The sequence below is a fragment of the Stegostoma tigrinum genome, chromosome 20, assembly GCF_030684315.1.
Source record: "Stegostoma tigrinum isolate sSteTig4 chromosome 20, sSteTig4.hap1, whole genome shotgun sequence".
Lineage (NCBI taxonomy): Eukaryota > Metazoa > Chordata > Chondrichthyes > Orectolobiformes > Stegostomatidae > Stegostoma > Stegostoma tigrinum.
Window position 1 is genome coordinate 16005849 of NC_081373.1, and position 21907 is coordinate 16027755.

At 42.0% G+C, this 21907-nt stretch overlaps 1 protein-coding gene across 1 annotated transcript in view; it reads left to right on the plus strand.

Annotated features, from left to right (window-relative positions):
* Positions 1-1535: 1535 nt before the first annotated feature.
* Positions 1536-21907, plus strand: part of LOC125461936 (collagen alpha-1(XVII) chain-like) — an 83314-nt gene continuing 62942 nt past the window's right edge. The window contains exons 1-9 of the mRNA XM_048551319.2: positions 1536-1654; positions 4808-4952; positions 5176-5233; positions 16476-16541; positions 16938-17000; positions 18388-18432; positions 19083-19178; positions 19957-20076; positions 20657-20704. Of these exons, the coding sequence (XP_048407276.2) occupies positions 1536-1654; positions 4808-4952; positions 5176-5233; positions 16476-16541; positions 16938-17000; positions 18388-18432; positions 19083-19178; positions 19957-20076; positions 20657-20704 (760 nt within the window). The remainder of the gene's footprint in view (positions 1655-4807; positions 4953-5175; positions 5234-16475; positions 16542-16937; positions 17001-18387; positions 18433-19082; positions 19179-19956; positions 20077-20656; positions 20705-21907) is intronic.

The window sequence follows — 21907 nt, forward strand, 5'->3', positions numbered from 1 at the left end:
TCACAGCTTTCCCTTTCACCCTAATGTTTCCCATTTTTTAGCAGTTTAAAAATTCACTCCAGCGAAGTGCATATCACTGGCTTAGCCCAGCATTTATTGCCCGTTCCTAGTTGCCCTTGAGAAGGTAGGAGTGAGTTGCTTTCTTGAACCGCTGCAGTCCATCTGCTGTGGGTTGACTCACAATGCTCTTAGGGAGGGAATTCCAGGATTTTGACCCTGCGACGGTGAAGGAACGGCGATATATTTCCAAATCAAATGGTGAGTGGCTTGAAGGGAAACTGACAAGTAGTGCTGTTGTCATATATCTGCTGTCCTTGCTCACTTCCTCACACTGATGTGAGTTTCACTCCTGGGTGTGAGATATTTGACATATTTTTCTCAATGTGAAGTTGCTAATTCCCAGAGCCAAGAAATACAAATGAGCCCTGGGCTTAATCTCACTCATTCCCTTCTTCCACAAAATGGGAGTTACGTGGCTCACTCTGAGGTAGTTAAGAGATAAGACAAGGATCGAGAGGACCTGTTGGGACTCTCAGGGATAATCTGATTGGATCCATTACTAGCACAATGTGATCACGTTGCAGAGAGGGAGAGAGGGTAAGTAACTTGTGCAGTTTGCTCAGAGTTGAGTGTGCATTTGCTGTACCAAGTGGACGGCCACTGCCCTCCCAGGAGGGGGGGGTGGATTTTTCTTTATTCGTTCATGAAGTGTGTGTGTTGCAAGCTAAGTTAATACTTACTCCCCATCCCTCACTATCCTTGGGATTCACAGGACATTAAGGGCAGCAGCACCTCAGAGTGAGGAGGTCATAAAACAAGCTAAATGATATGTTTATATAACAAGAGATACAGCATTAAACTCAAGAGGTTTAGAAAGGACAGAAAAGGAAGGAAAGGAGATGTTCCAGTTTTGATTAAGGGGAGTGCTGGAGAGATTGGTTGTCTCAGGTTTCAAACACATCACTAATTTGGTCGGAGTTAAGGGGAAAAACAAGAGTGAAATTACATTGCTTGGTGTAGTCAATAGACCAACTTGCCGGAAGGCTGTACAGAAGTTATAAAGAGATACCAACATTACAGAGTAGTCATAATGGGGGACTTTAATGATACAAATACAGACATTTATAGTAGGAATGTAAGAGGTAGCAAGAGCCCAATGTTCCCAGATGATGTGCGTAAGAGCTTCCTATACCACTTTATGTCCATTCCAAAACAAAAGGATGCATTTGGCTCTGGCTCTTGAAAATGAGATTGGCCAAGTGGATCAAATATCAATGGAAGCACACCTCAGAGACAGTGATCATTGCATTATAAGGCTCATGATGGAGAATGGCATTAATCAATCCAGAGTAAACACAAAATCAACAAATGCAGAAGAAACTTAGCAGATCTGGCAGGATGTGTGGCGAGAGAAGCTGGGTTAATATTTTGAGTCCAGCATGACTTCTTCAGAAGTGAAATTGAGTGACAAAGTTATTGCTTTCCCCAAAGATAAACAATTTCTCATACTAAGGAGAAAAGAAGGTATGATAGAGATGTCAAGGATCATGAGACCAGTACACCTCACTGACATTAATATCTGGTACCATGTGTACCCTATTATCAATGCAGAGCTTAGGAAAGTTTTGTTCCCAAAAGGTCACAAGAACTCTGGGTTGAGTGGAAGTAACAAAATCTAGATGAGGTTTAGGGTGGCGTTAAACTGAAGCATCTTTGAATTGGGCAATGTTACAGAGGATTAATTAGATAGCAGTCATCATGCAGCTGGGATACAGTCTGTGCTAAGCTGAGCTCTCTATGAACTACTCAGGTTTTAAACATCTGGTTCTAACTGAGATCATGACTGGGCACAGAAGCAGGGACAAGACACTCACATCACTCTTCCCAAAGCCTAACTGGAGTAAATTGTTGCTCATCCAAGACCAAAGATCCTTCTGAAATGTCTATAATAGAGATCTACATGTTAACTATTGTACAAACATGCAAACAAGGAAGAAGAGTATGGCATTCAACCTTTCCAACTTGCTCTGCCATTCAATATTGATCATGGCTGATCAGAAAAAAACATGCTTCTGTTTGGGCCGAAAGGTCTGTTTTCCTGTTGTATTACCCTATGGCTGAGGGGATAAGCAGTGTGAGGAAAGAAAGACAGTGGAGCCATAGAGAGAGGAGTGGTAATGTGTTAGAATTGAATATTGCTAGTAAATGTGTGGACTCTGATCTGATGTTATACAGAGAGCGTGGAGGATTGTTCTCCTTAGAAAGGCTGAGGAGAGATGTATTAGAAGATGTTTAAACTCACAAACTGTTTGAATATAGTAAATAAGAAGATATTGCCTCCAATGGCTAAGAGGGTCAGTAACCAGAGGGTAAAAGGCAGTTTCTTTTAAATAACAAGCTCAGGTTTAGCCTGTGCCACCTGAAGGGTTTATGGAAATGGGCTCATGTGTTACAATTGTAGTGAAAAATGGACTATCAATATATTTATCAATTTTCCTCACTCGACTTTAATACCTGAGACTTTGTTTTAAAAAGGACACTGCTGACCTAAAATGGCTGCACTGGTCACTGACAAACCCAATAAGCTGTGTGCTAAAAATGGTAAATGTTTGTTCCGAGTGATTGAGAGGGGATTCAAAAGGGGGGGGGGGAGACAGTCACCCTCTGCACTGGAGGCTAACAACTTTCAAAGGAATTTGAATAAATGTTTGAAAAGTTAAAGTTAACATTTACGCATGTTTCTGGGAAAAAGCAGGTGTAGGTTGTGTGCTCCTGAGAGGCTGCTTAGCCTGCTGTTTTCATCCAGCCTCACATTTTATTAATGTGAGGCTGGATGAACACAGCAGGCCAAGCAGCATCTCAGGAGCACAAAAGCTGACGTTTCGGGCCTAGACCCTTCATCAGAGAGGGGGATGGGGGGTGGGAACTGGAATAAATAGGGAGAGAGGGGGAGGCGGACCGAAGATGGAGAGTAAAGAAGATAGGTGGAGAGAGTGTAGGTGGAGAGGTAGGGAGGGGATAGGTCAGTCCAGGGAAGACGGACAGGTCGAGGTGGGATGAGGTTAGTAGGTAGCTGGGGGTGCGGCTTGGGGTGGGAGGAAGGGATGGGTGAGAGGAAGAACCGGTTAGGGAGGCAGAGACAGGTTGGACTGGTTTTGGGATGCAGTGGGTGGGGGAAAAGAGCTGGGCTGGTTGTGTGGTGCAGTGGGGGGAGGGGATGAACTGGGCTGGTTAAGGTTGCAGGAACAGCAACTCATATTCCGCCTGGGAACCCTGCAGCCATATGGTATCAATGTGGACTTCACCAGTTTCAAAATCTCCCCTTCCCCTACTGCATCCCTAAACCAGCCCAGTTCATCCCCTCCCCCCACTGCACCACACAACCAGCCCAGCTCTTCCCCCCCACCCACTGCATCCCAAAACCAGTCCAACCTGTCTCTGCCTCCCTAACTGGTCCTTCCTCTCACCCATCCCTTCCTCCCACCCCAAGCCGCACCCCCAGCTACCTACTAACCTCATCCCACCTCCTTGACCTGTCCGTCTTCCCTGGACTGACCTATCCCCTCCCTACCTCCCCACCTACACTCTCTCCACCTATCTTCTTTACTCTCCATCTTCAGTCCGCCTCCCCCTCTCTCCCTATTTATTCCAGTTCCCTCCCCCCATCCCCCTCTCTGATGAAGGGTCTAGGCCCGAAACGTCAGCTTTTGTGCTCCTGAGATGCTGCTTGGCCTGCTGTGTTCATCCAGCCTCACATTTTATTATCTTGGAATCTCCAGCATCTGCAGTTCCCATTATCTCACATTTTATTATCTTGGATTCTCCAGCATCTGCAGTTCCCACTATCTCTGTAGGTTGTGACTAATTGGATAGTTGTTTCAAAAGAGCTGGAACTAATAGGTCAAACAGCCTTCCTCTGTGACACGAGATTCTACAATAAATCAACACTGGCTACATGTGGATAGATGTGAGTGGAATCCCCACTGAGCTGGGCACAGTGTAATTATAGGGAGAATGGGCTAAATGCATACAGGTCAAGGAATGAAAAGTGAGAGAGCATCACAGACAAGAGGATGTAGTGAGTCTGGGTTGACACCGGTAAAGGGGTAGAAAGAGTCACAAAGTGATAGACGCAGGGAAAGAGTGGGAGAGGCAGAGCAAGTGAGAGATAAGAGAGAGACAGGGACAGAGTTGGAGTAACACAGGTTGAGTGAGTGAGTGAGTGCGTGAGTGAGAGAGAGAAAGAGATACAGATACAGGGAGCAAGTGAGACAGAGACATGTGCGTGAGTGAGAGGGAGAGAGAGAGTCTGGGGGAGAGAGGCAGGGAGAGAGTGACAGAGTCAAGGAACAAGTGAGAGAGAGAGAGACGCAGGGAGAAACTGGGAGAGGGATAGGGAGAGAGAAACAGAGAGACAGACAGTTAGAGAGACACGGGGAGAGAAAGACGCACAGACTAAGTGAGAGAGAGAGACTGAGAGATGTTTGTCTAAGAGGGTAAGTGTTGAAGAAGTTAAAATCTGATCTGGAAGGAGAGTAATAAAGTGAAAAAGAAAATTATTGCTGACCCCATGGCAATCAGGCCTGACCTCCTATCCTCATCTGTATGTGTGTGTGTTTTTTGGGAAGTGCACTTTCTGGGTTAATGGATAGCAGACAAACCTTAAAACTTAGAGAATTATCTACTGCCCACGTCACCCCATCACCATTGCCCTCAGAATATACGTTCTATTGGTGCCAGATGAGCCAACATAGATGGGAGGGTCTCATTGTGTGGTGGACCCCTTGATCCCTTAATCCGGTCCCAGAATTGGAGGGGAGATCCTGCACACCTCTGAGCTGGATTCTCTTATGGAGATAGAATTAGAGGGGTGGAAAGGTGATTATGGTTACTTCATCGAGCTATGGGATAAGGTGACAACTGAGAGACACACAGAGTTAGAAATCAGACAGGTGAGGCTGTTTGTAAAATTACAGCTTCAGGGCAAGGCTTGTTCATCTGGGCGAGGCTTTTAGTCACTGTGGGCCTGCCCAGACTTCACCTCAATGAAAACAACAATCAAACACAAATCAGATTCAAGCTATTAAATTAGAGAAGAAGGAGAGAGGGAAAGGCATTCCAATCAAATCAGTCAGTGTTCACACCTTCACACACACGATAAGTGCAGTGTAAAAGAGCAAAAGGAGCACAATCAGCAGCTCTCACAGACCAACAACCCAGCACGGAGTAACAGGTAGGAACTATTTAATTAAACAATTAGAAAAACTTCATAGGCTTTGTAAACTGAAGGCAAAGTGCGGAATGCAGAGAGCACCCATACAGCTCAGAGCCTCGTAAACAGTCCTGATCAGACATTTCTGCACAGTTTATGTTAACTCTTCTGTGTTTACTTGTGAATTATCAACAACTTGGATTTAGTGCATTTAATTTCATCTTTTGGCTGAAAAGTTTACTTTATCTCAATATATCTTTGAGAAGCTCTTTTTAGCTCTTGAGGTGGTCTAATGGGAACACAAGTGGTGGAAGGTCTGTGACTGCTGGAAGGGGGGGGAGGATAAGGAGATTGTTTTTATCAGTTAGTTATTGTGCTCCAGAATGCATTACAAAAAGTTGATACATTTGAAATTTTCAAAATGCAATATTTGAAATGGAAGCAATTGCCGAGATCTGGGAAAAGTGGTGCTAATTATATTAATTAAATGGATCTTTAGAAGAGCTGATGCAGGTATAATGAACTGTGACCTTTTTCTGTGCTGCGCCACTCTGTAATTCGCCTTTACTGAACTGCATCAACATAGATCAGGGATAAGATCTAGGAAGTTCCTGGTGTGAATGTCTCAGACTCACTGGTCAATGTACTGAGGAAACCGATTATGTCTCTTAAAATTTCACATTTTCTCAATCCTCATCCTCTTTGAAAGGCCGATGGGTGCTCACAGGATGCAGCTCAATCCTGGTTATCCTGTGCATGCTCTCCCCATTTAGTGGCAAAGTGTTATTTTAAACATTCAATCCTGGTTATCCTGTGCATGCTCTCCCCATTTAGTGGCAAAGTGTTATTTTAAACATTTTGCTCCATTCCATCTTGTATTCTCATTTTGAGCTAGTAAATGCCTCTGTTTAATCTCAGAACAGAAATGGATCCCATTGCAGCTTGAGAATGCTGGGTGTATATGAAAAGTTAATCCAGTAATATAATCATGAGTCTTGACTATTCTGGCTAAAAAAGTGCCCGCCCCCCGCCCCCACCGCCCCGGTGTATGGATTAGCACTAGCCCAGTAACATAACTGCTGTGCGCAAAGCATGACCCAGGAACCAGTGCAGCAGAGAAACGCTGAGTGGGGTTTCAATACAGATAATTACAAAACATAGTATTTTAGCTAAAATTATGGAGACATTTTTACTGAATTGTGTGAACTAGCTGGGAAAGAGACTGTTCTGGAAGTGAAAGTGGACTTCATACTGAACTTGTCCAGACATTGCAGAGTAGCATTTAATAAATCAAGCACAACTATTTGGGTCAATTGGGGACATGTGTCGAGTTGTTCAAGCTGACCATATGATCACTAAGACTCAAAGGATATGCCCCATGGAGGTCTCTGTGCAGAGAAGAACAAGAGTTACTATGAGCACTGAGTTATGGTGAAAGTTCAATTTAGCAATAAACTGCTTAGACCTGGAAGGAAGTGAATGATAGAGGACCATACAGCAAAAAAGTCTGTTGTATCAAAGTCAGTCCCGAACATTATTTTGTGTTAAAATCATATTTCATTGCTGCAGGAAAAGAGACCCAGACACAAACTGGGAAACAGAAAAGTCAGGTCACTAACAGAGTGATCTTCAAACGATGAAGAGGAGGGCAGAGTTTACGATGTTTAGATGCTGGGGGAGGCAGTGGTTTGTGGTGGTCATATCATATCTAGTAATCCAGAACCTCAGGCCAATGCCCTGGAGACAAAAGCTCAAGTCCCACCACAACAGATGGCCTATGAGTGAGATATAACCATTGTTGGTTGTTGTAAAAACCCAACTGGTTCACTAATGCCCCTGTCGGAAAGGAAATCTGTCATCCTACCCTGGTGTAGTCAACATGTGACTCCAGACCCACAGCAATGTGATGCCTTTTAATTGTCCTCTGGGATGGGTAATAAATGCTGGTCAGTCTGTTATACCCAATTCCATGAACAAATAACAAAGAAAGGATTATTCAACAAGCAGTGAGAGGCCAAAATGAAGTAGATGGGCTGAGAAGCCTCCCTGACTTGGATTCCTTATGCACTCTTTGTGAATGTTGGGATTGGTGACCCTTCAGACCTCTAAGAAATCACAAGGTATAAATTCAGAACAGGCAAACACATTGGCAACTACGAACCTCCCCAGCCGCTGTTCTCCATGTGAATTGACCTAATGCTGAAATCAGCCTGATTTTCAATAACTAAATTCAGCAGCCGATATAACACTGAAACACAGTGTGACATCAGGACTGGTTGCGCATTTCAATGAGTGGTATGAAACCAGTTGGCTGCCTCAGCACATTTGTGTTGTTAATGGCCGTCTCGCAGGCTCACCCTCCCTCTCTCTATCTCCTTTCTCACTGCCTTGCGTGCTGACTGAACAGAATGACATGGGACTTTCCACTTTGTAAATATTTGGTCAGTTACACTCGAATCAAACAGTTTGCCAATTGAATTTCATGTGAACACACATTCCGACAGAAGGTTAGGATGTGGATATTTTGAATCTTAGACTACAGCTCAGACTGTTCAGTGCTGAGAAGATGTGGGGAAGTACTGTGGGCTTGGATTTGATGATTTTTTTATTTCTTTATGCGTACTGTTAAAATAAATGCGAAGGTGCGTGATCTCAAGTGATTAAACGATCCTTGTAGTAATTAGAGAGCAGGGTTGAATTAGGCAGCTATCACTCTCCCAGTAAAGTTACTTACTGTGGTTTTACCAACATACTATGGGAGCTACTGGGATTAAATCCCATCAAATCTCCTTCTGCTGGAATCTGCGGGTGTGTTAGTTACTGTTGCTTAACCCTAGGCACCAGGAACCTTGAGAGAAACACCCAAAACTGAATTTTCAGATGGTTTGGATCTGTACAAGATTAGCTCAGCCCCATCAGTTAACTTGCGGCAAATTTTCCTCATCCAGTTTCTGCCCTTTTGGCCTTTAAGGTGCAGGCTTGCTGGCAAGCAACACCTTGAACTGCGACATGGTTCAGTCAGGAGGAAACGCCCCTCTGAGGTTCAAGGTTGTGTTTTTAGGAACCACTCCAGGGCAGCAGTACAATACCCAGGACACCCAGTGTAGCATTGAGGGAGTCTAGAGGTGTCCAGGGCTAGTACTGTGGGAGTGCTGCACTGTCAGGTGTCAGTACTGAGGAAGTCTATAACTTCTGAAGGCCAGTACTGAGGGAGTGTCTCACTGTTTAGGTTCGAAAGACCATAAAATGTAGGAGCAGAAATTAGGCCATTCAGCTCATCGAGTCTGCTCTACCATTCAATCATGGCTGATAAGTTTCTCAACCCCATTCTCCTGCTTTATCCCTGTAGCCCTTGATCACCTTGACAATCAAGAACCTATCTATCTCTGCCTTAAATGTACTCAATGACCTGGTCTCTACAGCCTTCTGTGGCAGTGAATTCCATAGATCCACCACTCTCTGGGTGAAAAAGTTTCTCCTTGTCTCCATTCTAAAAGGTCTTCCCTTTTCTCTAAGGCTGTGCCCTCAGGTCCTAGTCTCTCCTACCAGTTGAAACATCTCTCTAACATCCACTCTTCTAGCCATTCAGTATTCTGTGAGTTTCCATTAGATCCCCTCTCATCCTTCTAAACTCCATCCAGTATAGACCCAGAGTCCTCAAATGTTCCTGACATGTTAAGCTTTCCATTCCTGGGACAATTCTCGTGAACCACCGCTGAACCTGCTCCAGGGCCAGTACATCTTTCCTGAGATATGGTGCCAAAAACTGCACACAATACTCCAAATGTGGCCGACCTGAGCCTCATAGACCCTCAGAAGTACATTCCTGCTTTTTTATTCGAATCATCTCAAAACAAATGCCAAACTTGCGTTTGCCTTCCTGACTACTGACTCAACCTACAAGTTTACCTTGAGAGAATCCTGGACTAGAACTCCCAAGTCTCTTTGTACTTCAGACTTCTGAATTTTCTCTCCATTTAGAAAATAGTCCATTCTTTTATTCTTCTTACCAAAGTGCATGACCTCACACTTTCCCACGTTGTGCTCCATCTGTCACTTCTTTTCCCACTCTCCTAACCTGTCCAAATCCTCCTGCTTTGTCCCCACATCCTCAATACCACCTGCCCCTCTACCTATTTTTGTATCATCTGCAAACTTAGCCAGAATGCTCTTAGTTCCTTCATCTGGATCATTAATGTATAAAGTGAAAAGTTGTGGTCCCAACACTGACCCTTGTGGAACATCACTTGTCAATGGTTACCCTCCTGAGAAAGACACTTTTATCCCCACTCTCTGTTTTCTGCCAGACAGCCGATCTTCTATCTATGCTAGCACCTTTCCTCTAAAACCATGGGCCCTTATCTTAGTCATCAGCCTCCTGTGTGGCACCTTGTCAAAGGCCTTCCTGAAGTTCTGGCAGATAACATCCATTGGCTCGCCTTCCTCAAATAATTTTATTGTCAGGCATGGCTTCCCCTTGATGAAACCATCTGTCTTTGCCCTATTTTACCATGCACTTCCAAATATTCAGAAATTATCCTTCACAATGGACTCTAAAATCTTATCCACGACTGAGGTTAGGCGAATTGGCCTGTAATTTTCAACTTTTACTTTACTCCCTTTTTAAACGGCAGTATCACGTTACCGCTTTTCCAGTCCTCTGGGGCACTCCCTGACACTGGTGATCCCTGAAAGATCACCACGAATGCCTCCACTATCTCTTCAGCTACCCCCTTAAGAACACTGGAGTGTCGTCCATCTGGACCTGGTGATTTATCCACCTTCAGGCCTTTCAGTTTTTCTAACACCTTTGCCTTAGTGATGGACACCATACTCAGCTGTGACGTCTGAGTCCCTCAAATTTTTGGGATATTATTTGTGTCTTCCACTGTAAAGACCGATGCAATGTGATTATCCCAGTTCCTCAGCCATGTCCTTGTCCACTACTATCTCTCCAGTGTCATTTTCCAGCAGTCCAATGTCACCTTTTGTCTGTCTTGTGCCCTTTATGTATCTAAAGAAACTCTTACAGTCCTCCTTGATATTACTGGCTAGCTTACCCTCATATTTAAACTTCAGTACTGAGTGAGTGCCCCACTTCCTCCATTCTCAGGTATCCCTGAATGGCCCACCCCTCTGCCCTCTGATTCATATTACAATCTCCTTCTTCCTAAACTTGTGTCCTGAGAAGACTTATGTCACATAAGGCCGCTTCCCACACTGGGCTAACCAGTACTAAGGGACTGCCGACTGTCGGGGTTCAGTACTGGGGGAGTGATTCATGGTTGAGAGTCAGTACTGAGGGAGGATAGCACTGTCAGAAGGGTCAGTACTGAGGGATATGTTTGAGCAGTAGAAATGAGGGAGTGCTTCACTATCAGCGGGTCAGTGCTGAGGGAAAGTTGCACTCAACGTGAGTCAGAGCTGAGGGATTGCTGCGCTGTCAGAGGGTCAATGCTGCTTACATGATTTATTAGAATTTATTGTTGCTAAAACCATTGTAGTGTTCAGCACAGATTTCAAATCATAAAAGGCATTTTGACATTCTTTTGTTCACTCAAATTTCTTTCACTACTTTAACAGACTTGTCAAAGAAATCTCTACAGTGCTGAAATTTGGTATGAATCTCAAATAAAATCCCCTCATGTTTGCGAAGTTTTATGTCTTGTTTTTAAGCATAGAAAATTCCAAGATATTTTTGCCTGTCTGGGTTCTCTTTGTCTTGTCTCAAATTATGTAGCTCAAATTTACTTTTAGCCAAGTTTATTCCCAAATTGTCTTTTTCTAAATGAAACAGTTCATCCAAGTAATGTTATTGTTCCACCCAGGTATGGGTTGAATCTGTCAATGACCTTATCGTCAATTTTTGGAAATTCGTTCATACTTTTTCATTTCAAATCAAATGACGTGATTTTGCATTGATAAAGCCCATCTGGTGTTACAAAAGTTGATATTTCTTTGGCTGTGCGAGTCAGTGTAACTTGCCAATATCCTACAAATAAGTCAGTTTATGTCATAAGCCATATTTGTCCAATCCTCTCCATACAATTCTCCATACATGGGATTGAATGTGAATCTGCCTTTATTACTATGTTGACTTTGTGATAACTGATACATATTATTGTGGTGCATCCAATTTTGGCACGATCACAATGGATGGGCTGAACCTACTATGAATTTGTTCAGTAATTCTATTGTCCATCATGAACCTAATCTCTTCTCTCACTTGAGCTAGCTTCTCAGGTTTGGGCCTTGAGTAAAGATGTTGTTTTCTACACATGCCCCACATTAATTTAATCCAAAAATGATTTTGCTTCCCTATTTACAAAAATTGATTTATGAACCTATAATAGCTTTTGTAAATCACTTTGATAGTTTTCTGGAAGATAAAATATTATGCTTTCTAACCTATTAAGCACCTCCATATAATCCAATCTGATCCCTGCAGCACTGGTTTTCAAATTTTCAATTTCTGATTCATTTTCCAGTTCTTCTGATTTTTTAAATTTCAGTCCCTATTTCTTTCACTGCTGTAAATACACTTCTGTTCTGACCATCCTCCCTACTGTAGTATGGCTCAAACATATTAAAATGATGCACTTCCTGATTCTTCTCTGGACTGAAGTACTTGTTACATAATTCACATCATTGAGTTCAATTTTGATTTGATAAAGTCCAGTGTACCTTATTTTAATGGTTCCTGAGAGACAGATAACAACACAAACATGCCTTCAGAATTAAAATTCTGAGCTTTGGTCTTTTTGTCTGCCCTAGTTTTCAGTGTTCTTTGGGAGATTTTTGCCCATCTGACAAACTGGCTAGTTTTCCCGAGAGCATTACGGATCGTTCAGAAATGCAGTCTCTGAAATTTGATTTGTACATTTTTCCTTCATTCATTTAAGGGATTCTCTAACTTCATGTCCATATGTCAGTTCAAAAGGGCCGAACCCTGTGGACTCATCTGGGATCCCTAATGGTAAACAGCATCAAGAGAACAGCTTCATCCCAATTATCAGTAAATTCCCAATAATCAACTGTAATCATAGATTTTTTTTATAGTTGGATGTCATGCTTCCAATGTTCTCTGTGATTATCAATGATAAGCTTTTATTCCCAAACTAGTCATTATTTATTTGAATATTTGTGACATAAAATTTGAATCTTGATCTGATTTTATGTCTTTGGGTAATCTATATTTGGTAAAAAAAATGTGAATTGTTTCTGTTTACAGATTCCATAAATAAAGGCACTGCTTTGGGAATTCTTGTCAAAGCATCTATAGTTGTTAAAAATTACTGATTCTCACGCTAGGTTTCAGGGAAGGGTATTATGTAATCTTTTAAAATTGTGGCGAACAGTTCATCAAAAGCTATTGTTGGAATTAAAGACACAGCTTTAAATGATGTTTGGAAATTCTACACTACTTGACTATATGGTATGTCTAGTCACATTTCACTATATGTCTATGTATTACTGGCCAATAAAAAATGTTTTAGTATTTTAGTAAGTTTTTTTAAGACTTAAGAGATCTGCCTTGGAATTTTGTGAACCACTTATAAAATCTCATTATGATACTCAACTGGATCTACCAAACTGTGGACTACTTCCCATTCTTCATCTATTGGTATTTGAGGTGATCGCAATTTCCTTATCAACACCATCTCGCTTTAATAATAACACTCCAGCCTTAATTTCAGAGTATGCTATTTGGTGCATATATCCTTCAAAACAGGACACATCTGTTATACATCTAGTAAAGAAAAGAGATAAATACCTCAGCCTTAATCTTGTTACCTTCATTCCTTGACTTGACTTTTGGAAAATAGTCGCAGATAACTGCCCCTTTTTCATAGATTCTTCCCTTCCTGTCTAATTTTGTGGAACCGCAATCTATTCAGGAAATACTCAAAGATGTTCTTCATGAAACATCTCAGTTTATTTACCCTCCACTGGCTAGTCCACCAATCTCAATGAAGCCAAGATTCCTGATCCAGCTAGGTCATTCCCTTAGATAAAATCAACTCTTTCTCGAGTGGTCTGTTGTATTACTCCAAATACACTTCTTCACTTACTTGTGACCCCCCCCCCCACCCCGCATACTTCCAATTATTATTTTCTTTCCTTCATTCAGCCCCCAGGAAGACAAAATATATTGTCAGCAAGTATAAGTGACTTACTTGCTCTAGTGCCAACATTTTTCTTGATTTATTTCCTTAATTAGAAGAAAATGAAATATCTCTTCCTCTGAAATTAAAATATTCAGAAACTGTGGTGATCTGATTCTCTGATTCTCTGGACCAGTCATTCAGGGAGAATTTTGTTGGCTATCCTTAAACGTCACTCCCTTTCTAGTAGGTTCTGATGGAACTTGCTTCACCTGTAGCATTGCTACAATTGTAATACTCATTTCTTGATTGCACCCTTTTCTGAAGATTCCCTAGGCATTCCTATTACTGCAACTGGTCTCCCATTTAACTACAGCAATTGGCTTTATGTCCAATGTTGTTACAATGGAAGTGTGTTTTTTTTACAATACTTTTATGTTCTAGCCTTTCTGCTTTATTATTTTGACATGCTTCTGTTTTCTCTCTAAAATTAATATCTTTTCTATCCCCAGACTTTTTATTCCTCCAACTTCCTGTGAATTCCAATATGACCATTTCCCACATGGAGCTGTCAATGTGAAATATCATAGATAGCTGCCAGAAGCACTGCTTCTCAGATAATTGACACGTCGAAATATGCTTTAAGTGTTCCTGGAATACTACTTCTGAATGCTTCCATTATCATGACTTCAGCAATGTTCTCAATTTTTCTCTAATTTCATAATTTAGAACATTAATTCCATACCATTTCTTTTTTCTTTGCAGATTCTAAAAATGTCTGATTAGGTTTATTTCGTATAGACCCAAGTTTTATCTGATAAGGACCAAGCTCTTAATCATTGAATATTGTTCTCTTGACAGCTTCATAACCTACAGATTGCTGTTCTGACAAACTGGAGTATAGATTAATAGCTGTTAGGACACTCTGCAACATTAAGGTCCTAATATCTTTTAGATATTTAACTTGCCAGCTATCTTTTCAAATTGGATGAAATATCTTTCAACTCCACCCTCTATAACCTTGGATATTAAACATAGATTTTTAGTAAAATGAATCAGAATTACCCTCTGTAAACTACCTCCTTTTTCTGCCTTTACACTAAGCTGCTCTCTAAGTCATGTTTTTTGATTCCCTTTTCTTTAGAGTTCACGCTTTTTCCATTTCCATTCTTTCCATTTCTTTTTATTTTTGCCACTCCTGACTCTCCAATTCAGGCTTTCATACTTTCATGTTTCTTTTCACCTCTCTTGCTTCTGTTTCTCTTTTTTTTTTCTCCCCATTTCTCTTTTCTTCCAACCCTTTTCTATTCATTTTCAACCAAATCAAAGATAGTTCTAGCAGTAACATTTTAATTTCAGTGTTCCTTTCTACTAATCCTCAATGTCGAGTAATCACTTTAAGCACCTCATCCTCAAAAGATCCTGTTTTAGTTCTGCCTCCAAGTTATCCACTAACCTTCTCAGTATAACCTGAAAGATTTCAAGTTTACTTTCTATTCTTAGAAAAGTCTTACAGTCAAAGCCAGTTTGAAAGTTGAATCATGTACCATAAATTCTTGCATGGTCAGTTCCTTCATGTACACATTTTGAAAGATTCACACATCCCTCTGAAATGCAATAGGTTTCTAGTCTGCTAAGAGCCAGTTATATGATCCCAGCTGACTTTGTTAATGGTCAAATCAGATCCCAGAGTGAAACCTGGCTTGGAGACACTAAGGAATGCAGATGCTGGAAGTTAGAGTCAATAAATGTAGAGCTGGAAAAGCACAGCCAGTCAGACAGGATCTGAGCAGCAGGAAAGTCCACATTTATTAACTGAAACCTGGCTTAATAGACCATAACTTCGATTTTTGCAAGTTATCATGGTGGTCAGCCATGGAAAAAATTCTCAAGTGGATGCCAATGTACCTTTAACAGAAGAACATAAGGGTTGTTGCACTTTTATTGAAGAGCTGTACTATACATACATGACAGTGTTACAGATACTCAGACCCAGTGACGTATCACTCATAGAATCCTTACAGTGTGGAAGCAGGCCATTTGGCTCATTGAGTCCACAAAAAGCATCCCACCCAGACCGAACCCCCCCCTACCCTTCCCATGGCTAATCCATCTAGCCTGCACATCCCTGAACTCACTGGGCAATTTAACATGGCCAATCCACCTATCCTGCGCATCTTCGGACTGTGGGTGCACATGAGAGCACCTCGAAGGAACCTGCGCAGCCACGGAGAGAATGTGCAAATTCCACACAGACATTTGCCCAAGAGTGGAAGTGAGCCCAGGTCCGTGGCACTATGAGGCAGCTGTGCCAAGCACTGAGCCACTGTGCTGCCCATCTATCATCACTGTATAATTTATTACTAAGCAGGAAGTTCTGTTTTCTTTCAGAAACCTTTTGCACGTTTACTGGGTGTGATTCATTCCTTTACTGTCTCTTCTCAACACCCACAGATGCAGGACAACTCACTGACAATTCCCACTGAGCTCTAAAGAAAATTACAGGCTCCTTCCATTTAGTTTTCTCTTTTGTAGGCTGCCAAGCAGCACACCTGATGGTTTGGAAATCTTCTGAACTAACCCTGCTGCTAGAATTTTCATAGAAAATTCATAGAAATTTCATAAAACTTGCATAGAAATCCATAGCATATATCTTTATATTTTCTTTTTCACTGTTGTAAATAAACAACTTAATAAATACTTCAGCAATTATCTCATCAGATGGCTTCTCTCTTAATTTAGCTGAAGTTAAAAAATCTCTTGGTATTATTCTTTTGATCCAATGGTTAAAAATAGGTTTCTGATCCTTTCAAAGAGAAAAGGTATGTGTCCCCTAAAAAAGAGGCTAAATAAAATTACCCCGACTTTTTGAACGAAGTTCCCAAATTAATATATAATAATATTATAGAAACTTCATCACAACTGTCAGATTGAGGGAATGCTGCACCATCAGAGGTCAGAACTGAGGCGTCAGATGGTCAATAGTGAGGAAATACACTATTGCAAGGTCAATACTGAGGGAGCACTACACTACTGGGATCCCGGTACTGAGGGACAACTGCACTGTCAGAGGGTCACAATTGAGGGAGTGCTGTACCATCAGAAAGTCAGTCCTGAGGGAGTGCCCATTTCTAATATTCTTTTCTCTTTCTTTGCAGCTGATTATGAAATGAGTGCTGTACGAAATTATCAGAAGTTGAATCACGAAGATTGCATGGACAGTGGTAAGTAGACTGTGATATCAAGGTGTAGAGCTGGATGAACACAGTAGGCCAAGCAGCATCAGAGGAGCAGGAAATCTGACGTTTCGGGTCCGGACCCTTATTCAGGGAAAAAAAAGTAGGCTGTGCTGCTTCTGTTTTTATTTTGTGGGTTGCTGTATAAAACAAATCACATCTGACACTACTTACTGGAAAAACTGAGCAGAAACTTGAATAGTTGAAGCAGAAATACCAACATGTAGGGATGACATGTTGGATTATATATGGGATTCAGTCCCAACTTGAAGTGTCAGCCTGGAAGCAGACTGACTTCTGGAGTGCACTGAATATGTGTGATTCTCTAATTTAGATATGTTATTCTGATTTGCTGGTAATTCCTGTCTCCAATTCCCTGAACAGGTATCTTTGAAATAGAGAACGGCAGAAGCAGGAAGACAGATGGTGGAAGCTACTCAGACAATGGTAAGAAATCACTTGGCAATGAGTGCAATTGAAACATAATGTTGGACGGATATTATGGGGCAATAGATTACTGCAATAGTGGGCCAGTAGTTGGGCTGTGATGAACAGAGATTTATAGGAGCCAGAGAGAGTGCAGTGATACAGCGCCATTTTCCCTGGACTACATGCTGAGGGACGCATTAAAGCTTGAGATCAATATCGCCATGGCACAGTTCATAAACACCACCATCTAAAACCTTTCTGCCATGATATTCCAAGGCACTTTGTTTTTGTTTGCTAACTTAAAGAACAATTTGATTAATGCATTTGAATTTAAATAATTCATGCCCATATTTTGTAAATGTTCAATTTTTGCTTTTAGATTGAGGCAACTAAGACCGCAATTCTCAAATGAGAATAGGGATATTTTAATTGTATTTTCTGTAATGTCTGGCTTGAATAGTTTTGTACTTTGCTTTTAGACAATATATGATTAAAGTATGTTTTTAAGACTAAAAAAATTAGTCACTGGAGGGGACGGGGTTGATGTCTCCTGACACACAGTGAATTGGACTCAAGCAGGCTGCTTTGAGTCCAAAGGTCTCAGGCCTTGGGACTCCATTCACCATATGCTGCTGTCTGGCTTTATCACGTGGCTTTCTTCGGTGACTGAATATTAATTTTTGGCCCCCTGACTATTTCAGTGCACTTTTGTCCAATTTGCCAACTTCCACCCTCTGTAAACTCCAAAACATTCCTGCTGTCTTGTGCTAACATGCTGCTAATCAAACTCACCTATTTCCCCTGTGCTTCCTGACGGGTCTGGCAACATCTCGATTTCAAAATTCTCATCATTGTTTTCAGATTTCTCCGTTGCTTTGCCCTCCATCTCTCAGTAATCACCTCCAATGCAGAAGTCACACAACACCAGGTTATAGTCCAACAGGTTTATTTAAAATCATAAACCTTTGGAGCACTGCTCCTGACAAGTTTAAATATTCAATTTGACTATAACCTGATGTCATGTGATTTCTGACTTTGTCCACCCAAGTCCGACACTCGGATCGCCACATCATCTCCTCCAACTCCACAACCCTCCAGGGTCTCTGCACTCCTCCAATCTAGCCTTGTGCAATCCCAAATTTTAATCATTCCATCATTGGAGGCTGCGTCCTCAGATGCCTGGACCACTAGCTCTGGATTTTCCTTCCTAACCCTCTCCACCTCTGTGCCCCTTTCTTTTCTTTCAGATACTTTGTAAATCGAGCTTTTTGTTGTTTCTTCAAATATCTCCTTTTGTGATTTAATGTCAAATTTTTAAAATGTTCCTTTGAAACATATTGCAGTGTTTTACTGTGTTATAATTCAAGTTGTTGTTGTTGATCAGCTGCTCATTCTTCTATTGCAGTTGTCACAGAGGTGATAACAACAAAAGTGACCTCACTCCCACCACGTGAGTAACTCTGCAGAAGCTTTGGAATAATGGGATTGGGATATTAAGATTAGATGGCAAGATTTATTGGATAAAAACTCCAGTTCCACTCCCATGTAGAAATGAACAAGAAAATATCTGCTCTGGGGAAGGACAGAAGGAATGATTGAGAGTCACATACTTATTCCTTTTCACATACCTTCATTTCTCACTTTCTCAAAGCCTACCGCTCTGTTTCTCTCAGTCTGTCACTTACTTTGTTGCCCTGTTTCCCTGGTTGCCCATCTCGTACCCATTTTTTCTTTCTCAGTTTCTCATTAAACCTTCATTTGTGTCCAATTGAGATTTTCAAGGGAACACTGGATGATTCATTGAATAGAATCAATGTGTGAGGATGTGAGGTAAAGGCAGCAGAATGGGGCCAAGTCATGATAGTTCCTTTAGCCAGGGCCAATACAACGGGCTGAAGGGTTTCCTTCTGCACAATAACATCCTTATCGGCCCTAATAAAAGTCTGGTGAATTTAAGCTGCATTCATTCCAAGACCAACAAACCTTGGAGTTTTGCTGCCCAGACCTGTACGCAGTTCTCTAGCTTTGATCTAAGCAGCACTCTGTGTAGCTGAAGCATAACGTCCTCTCCCTGATCTTCATTTTGTGTGTTTCCCACAGGAGGCACTTATAGCAACGCTGGTTCTTCCTCTCGACGCCAGGTTCTCCTAGGAGGGACTGATACAGAGGGCACCATAACAAGCTATAACAGTACACGTACGTATCACAGTGCAGGAGGGAGGAGAGGGATAGCAGTGAAAGATTTTAGAGACGGGAAAATGTAGATGGGGACAAAATAGATGGAGAGTGCCCTTGGAAAGTACGTGAGCGAATATGGGGGAGATAGATAGAGAATGAGAGTTGGTGGGGGAAAGAGAGACTTGTTAGGGACACAGAGTGGGATGAGGAGAGTGAGATTGGGCAAGAAAAGGGAGAGAGACAGAAAGAGAGGAGACAGACAGAGGAAGAGCGGCCAGGAGGGAGGGGGCGAGTGGCCGTGGGGCACCACAGAGCAATTGGAGGCACCCCATTCATGGCCTCAATTGCCCCCCAGATTGAGGCGAATTGCGGTACCACCCACTAAGGCAGCAGGCAGGAAGCCTAGTTTTACCAGTCAGAGAGGGTAAATATTTTCACACTTGTGGAATGTCAAAGGCTGAGGTTGGAGGGGGCCGTTAGGTGGTTGTTAATTGACCAGTTAAGGGTATAGTTTGGTTGCAGGTTAAGAAGGTCAAACATGGGCATTCCTGTCCCACAGCTGAATTGCTAGCTGGCAGTAAGGGAATAGGTATTTCCACAACACTAATCTGGCCAATTATTTTCTCCACCTACCACCTTCCCTACTTCTTGAGAGACGGATAAGTTCCATTAACACCACCTGGAATGCCTGATCCAGTGTTTGTCTCTCTGTCCTTGCTGGATTCATTCTGATTAATGTGATGAAATTGGGTGCAAATGTTCATCGCACTAATGCTGTAGACCCACTTCCCAACAGAGGGACGAGGCACCTCCAGTGGATATTCAAGAACCAGATTTCCCAGCTCCACGCTTTCCATTTCACCAGATACAACACTGGAACGGAAAACATGTGTCAGACGGAATGGAGGATACGAGGGTACGTGGAAGAGAGCGATCGGTGACTGACAACACAGAGAGACTGAGAGCGCGAGAGACAGGCAGAGGGACAGAGAGAATGTTTCAGAGACAAAAAGATTGGGAGAGGGTGAGACAGAAACAGACTGTCAGAGAAGGAGAGGCGGAAGGACAGGGAGAGATAGATAGAGAGACAGGAGAGATAGCGCGAGGCTAAGGGAGACGCAGAAAGAGAGACATTTAGAGGGGAGAGACAGAAAAAAGAGAGAGAAACAGAGAGCACGTGGAACAAAGGGAGAGGCAGAAATGCAGGGAGAAATAGAGTTGGAGAAGAAGAGACAGATAAGATGGGGGGTGGTCGGTGAGAGACAGAGAATAAGAAGGGAAAAAGAGAGTGGAACAGGGAAACCAAGACAGAGAAACGGCAAAACAAAGAGATAGACAGAAAATGAGATGAAGGGAGTCAGCAAAAGGGACACAATTGCAGCGAGAAAGAGTAATGAAGAAAATGAAATGAAGAACAAGAGGCAGATTCAGGCTGGTAATGTTGAATGAAAACAGCTGAGGAGCTGAGTTGAAATAAATGTTTTCTTTTTCTTCAGGAAGTTCCAGTGGCAACTCCTCCCCAGAATTCTCACGAAAAGAATTCAGTAAGTAGATTCAATTTGCATTTACTTCTGATTATCCAAAAAAAGAGCATGCAAAGTCCCAAACACTTCTCCAGTCTCCAACATTGGAGAGTTTTATGGGACAATGCAGAGGGAGCATCAACCTGTGTCCAGCCTGCGATTCAGGGAATTGTTGTAGCAAAGAAAGAGGCTATTCAGCCTTTTATGTCCATTCTGGCCCTCAGAAGCAGCAACACACAGATTACCACACCCCAACCTACCAACACACCCTGTACATTCTTACTTTATAGATAATATTCCAATTCCCTTTTGAAATTTTTAGTTGACCCTACCTCCACCACACTCTCAGGCAGTGAATTCCATACCCTAACAACTCACTATATGAAAAGTTTACCTGTCACCGTTGTTTCTTTTTCCAATTACCATAAATCTATGTCCCTTTGATGCTTGATCCTTCCACCAATGGGGACTGTTTCTCCTTAGCTATTCTGTTTGAACCCTTCAGGATCTTGAATCTCTCAATGATGTATCCTTTGAGCCTTCTCTTCTCTAAGGCAAAGAGTCCAAACTTCTTCAGTCTTTCTGTTTCTGGTATTCCTCATTCCTAGAACCGTTCTTCTGAATCTTCACATCTTTCCTGAAGTGTGTTGCCCAGAACTGGATATAGTACCTCAAGCAAGTTAGTTAAACACAACTCGCACTGAACACGCCCATGCTAGTGTTTCTCCTTAATAACCAGCGAACGTCTATGTAATTATTAATTTGTCTCAAATAATTCTTCCTACGATATTCTCCACAACTGTCGTTAAACTAGCAATACTTAAGAGAGAAATCAAGAGAACAAGAAGATATGAGATAGCTTTGGCCAGTAGAGTTAGGGAGAATCCAAAGAGATTGTACAAGTACATTAGGCAAAAGAGTAACTAGAGTCAGAATAGAGTCCTTTAAAGATCAATGTGGCTTTTAAGCCTGGAACCACAGGAAATGGATGAGACACTATATGAATACTTTGCGTCAGTATTTACTGTGGAGAAGGACATGGAAGCTAAGGAATTGGGGAAAGAAATAGTGATGTCTTTAAAAAAGTTCATATTGCAGAGGAAGAGGTGCTAGAGGTCTTAAAATGCATAAACGTAGATAAATCACCTGGACCTGATCAGGTATTTCCCAGAACTTTGTGTGAAGCTGGGGAAGTAACTACTGAGCCCCTTGCTGAGATATTTG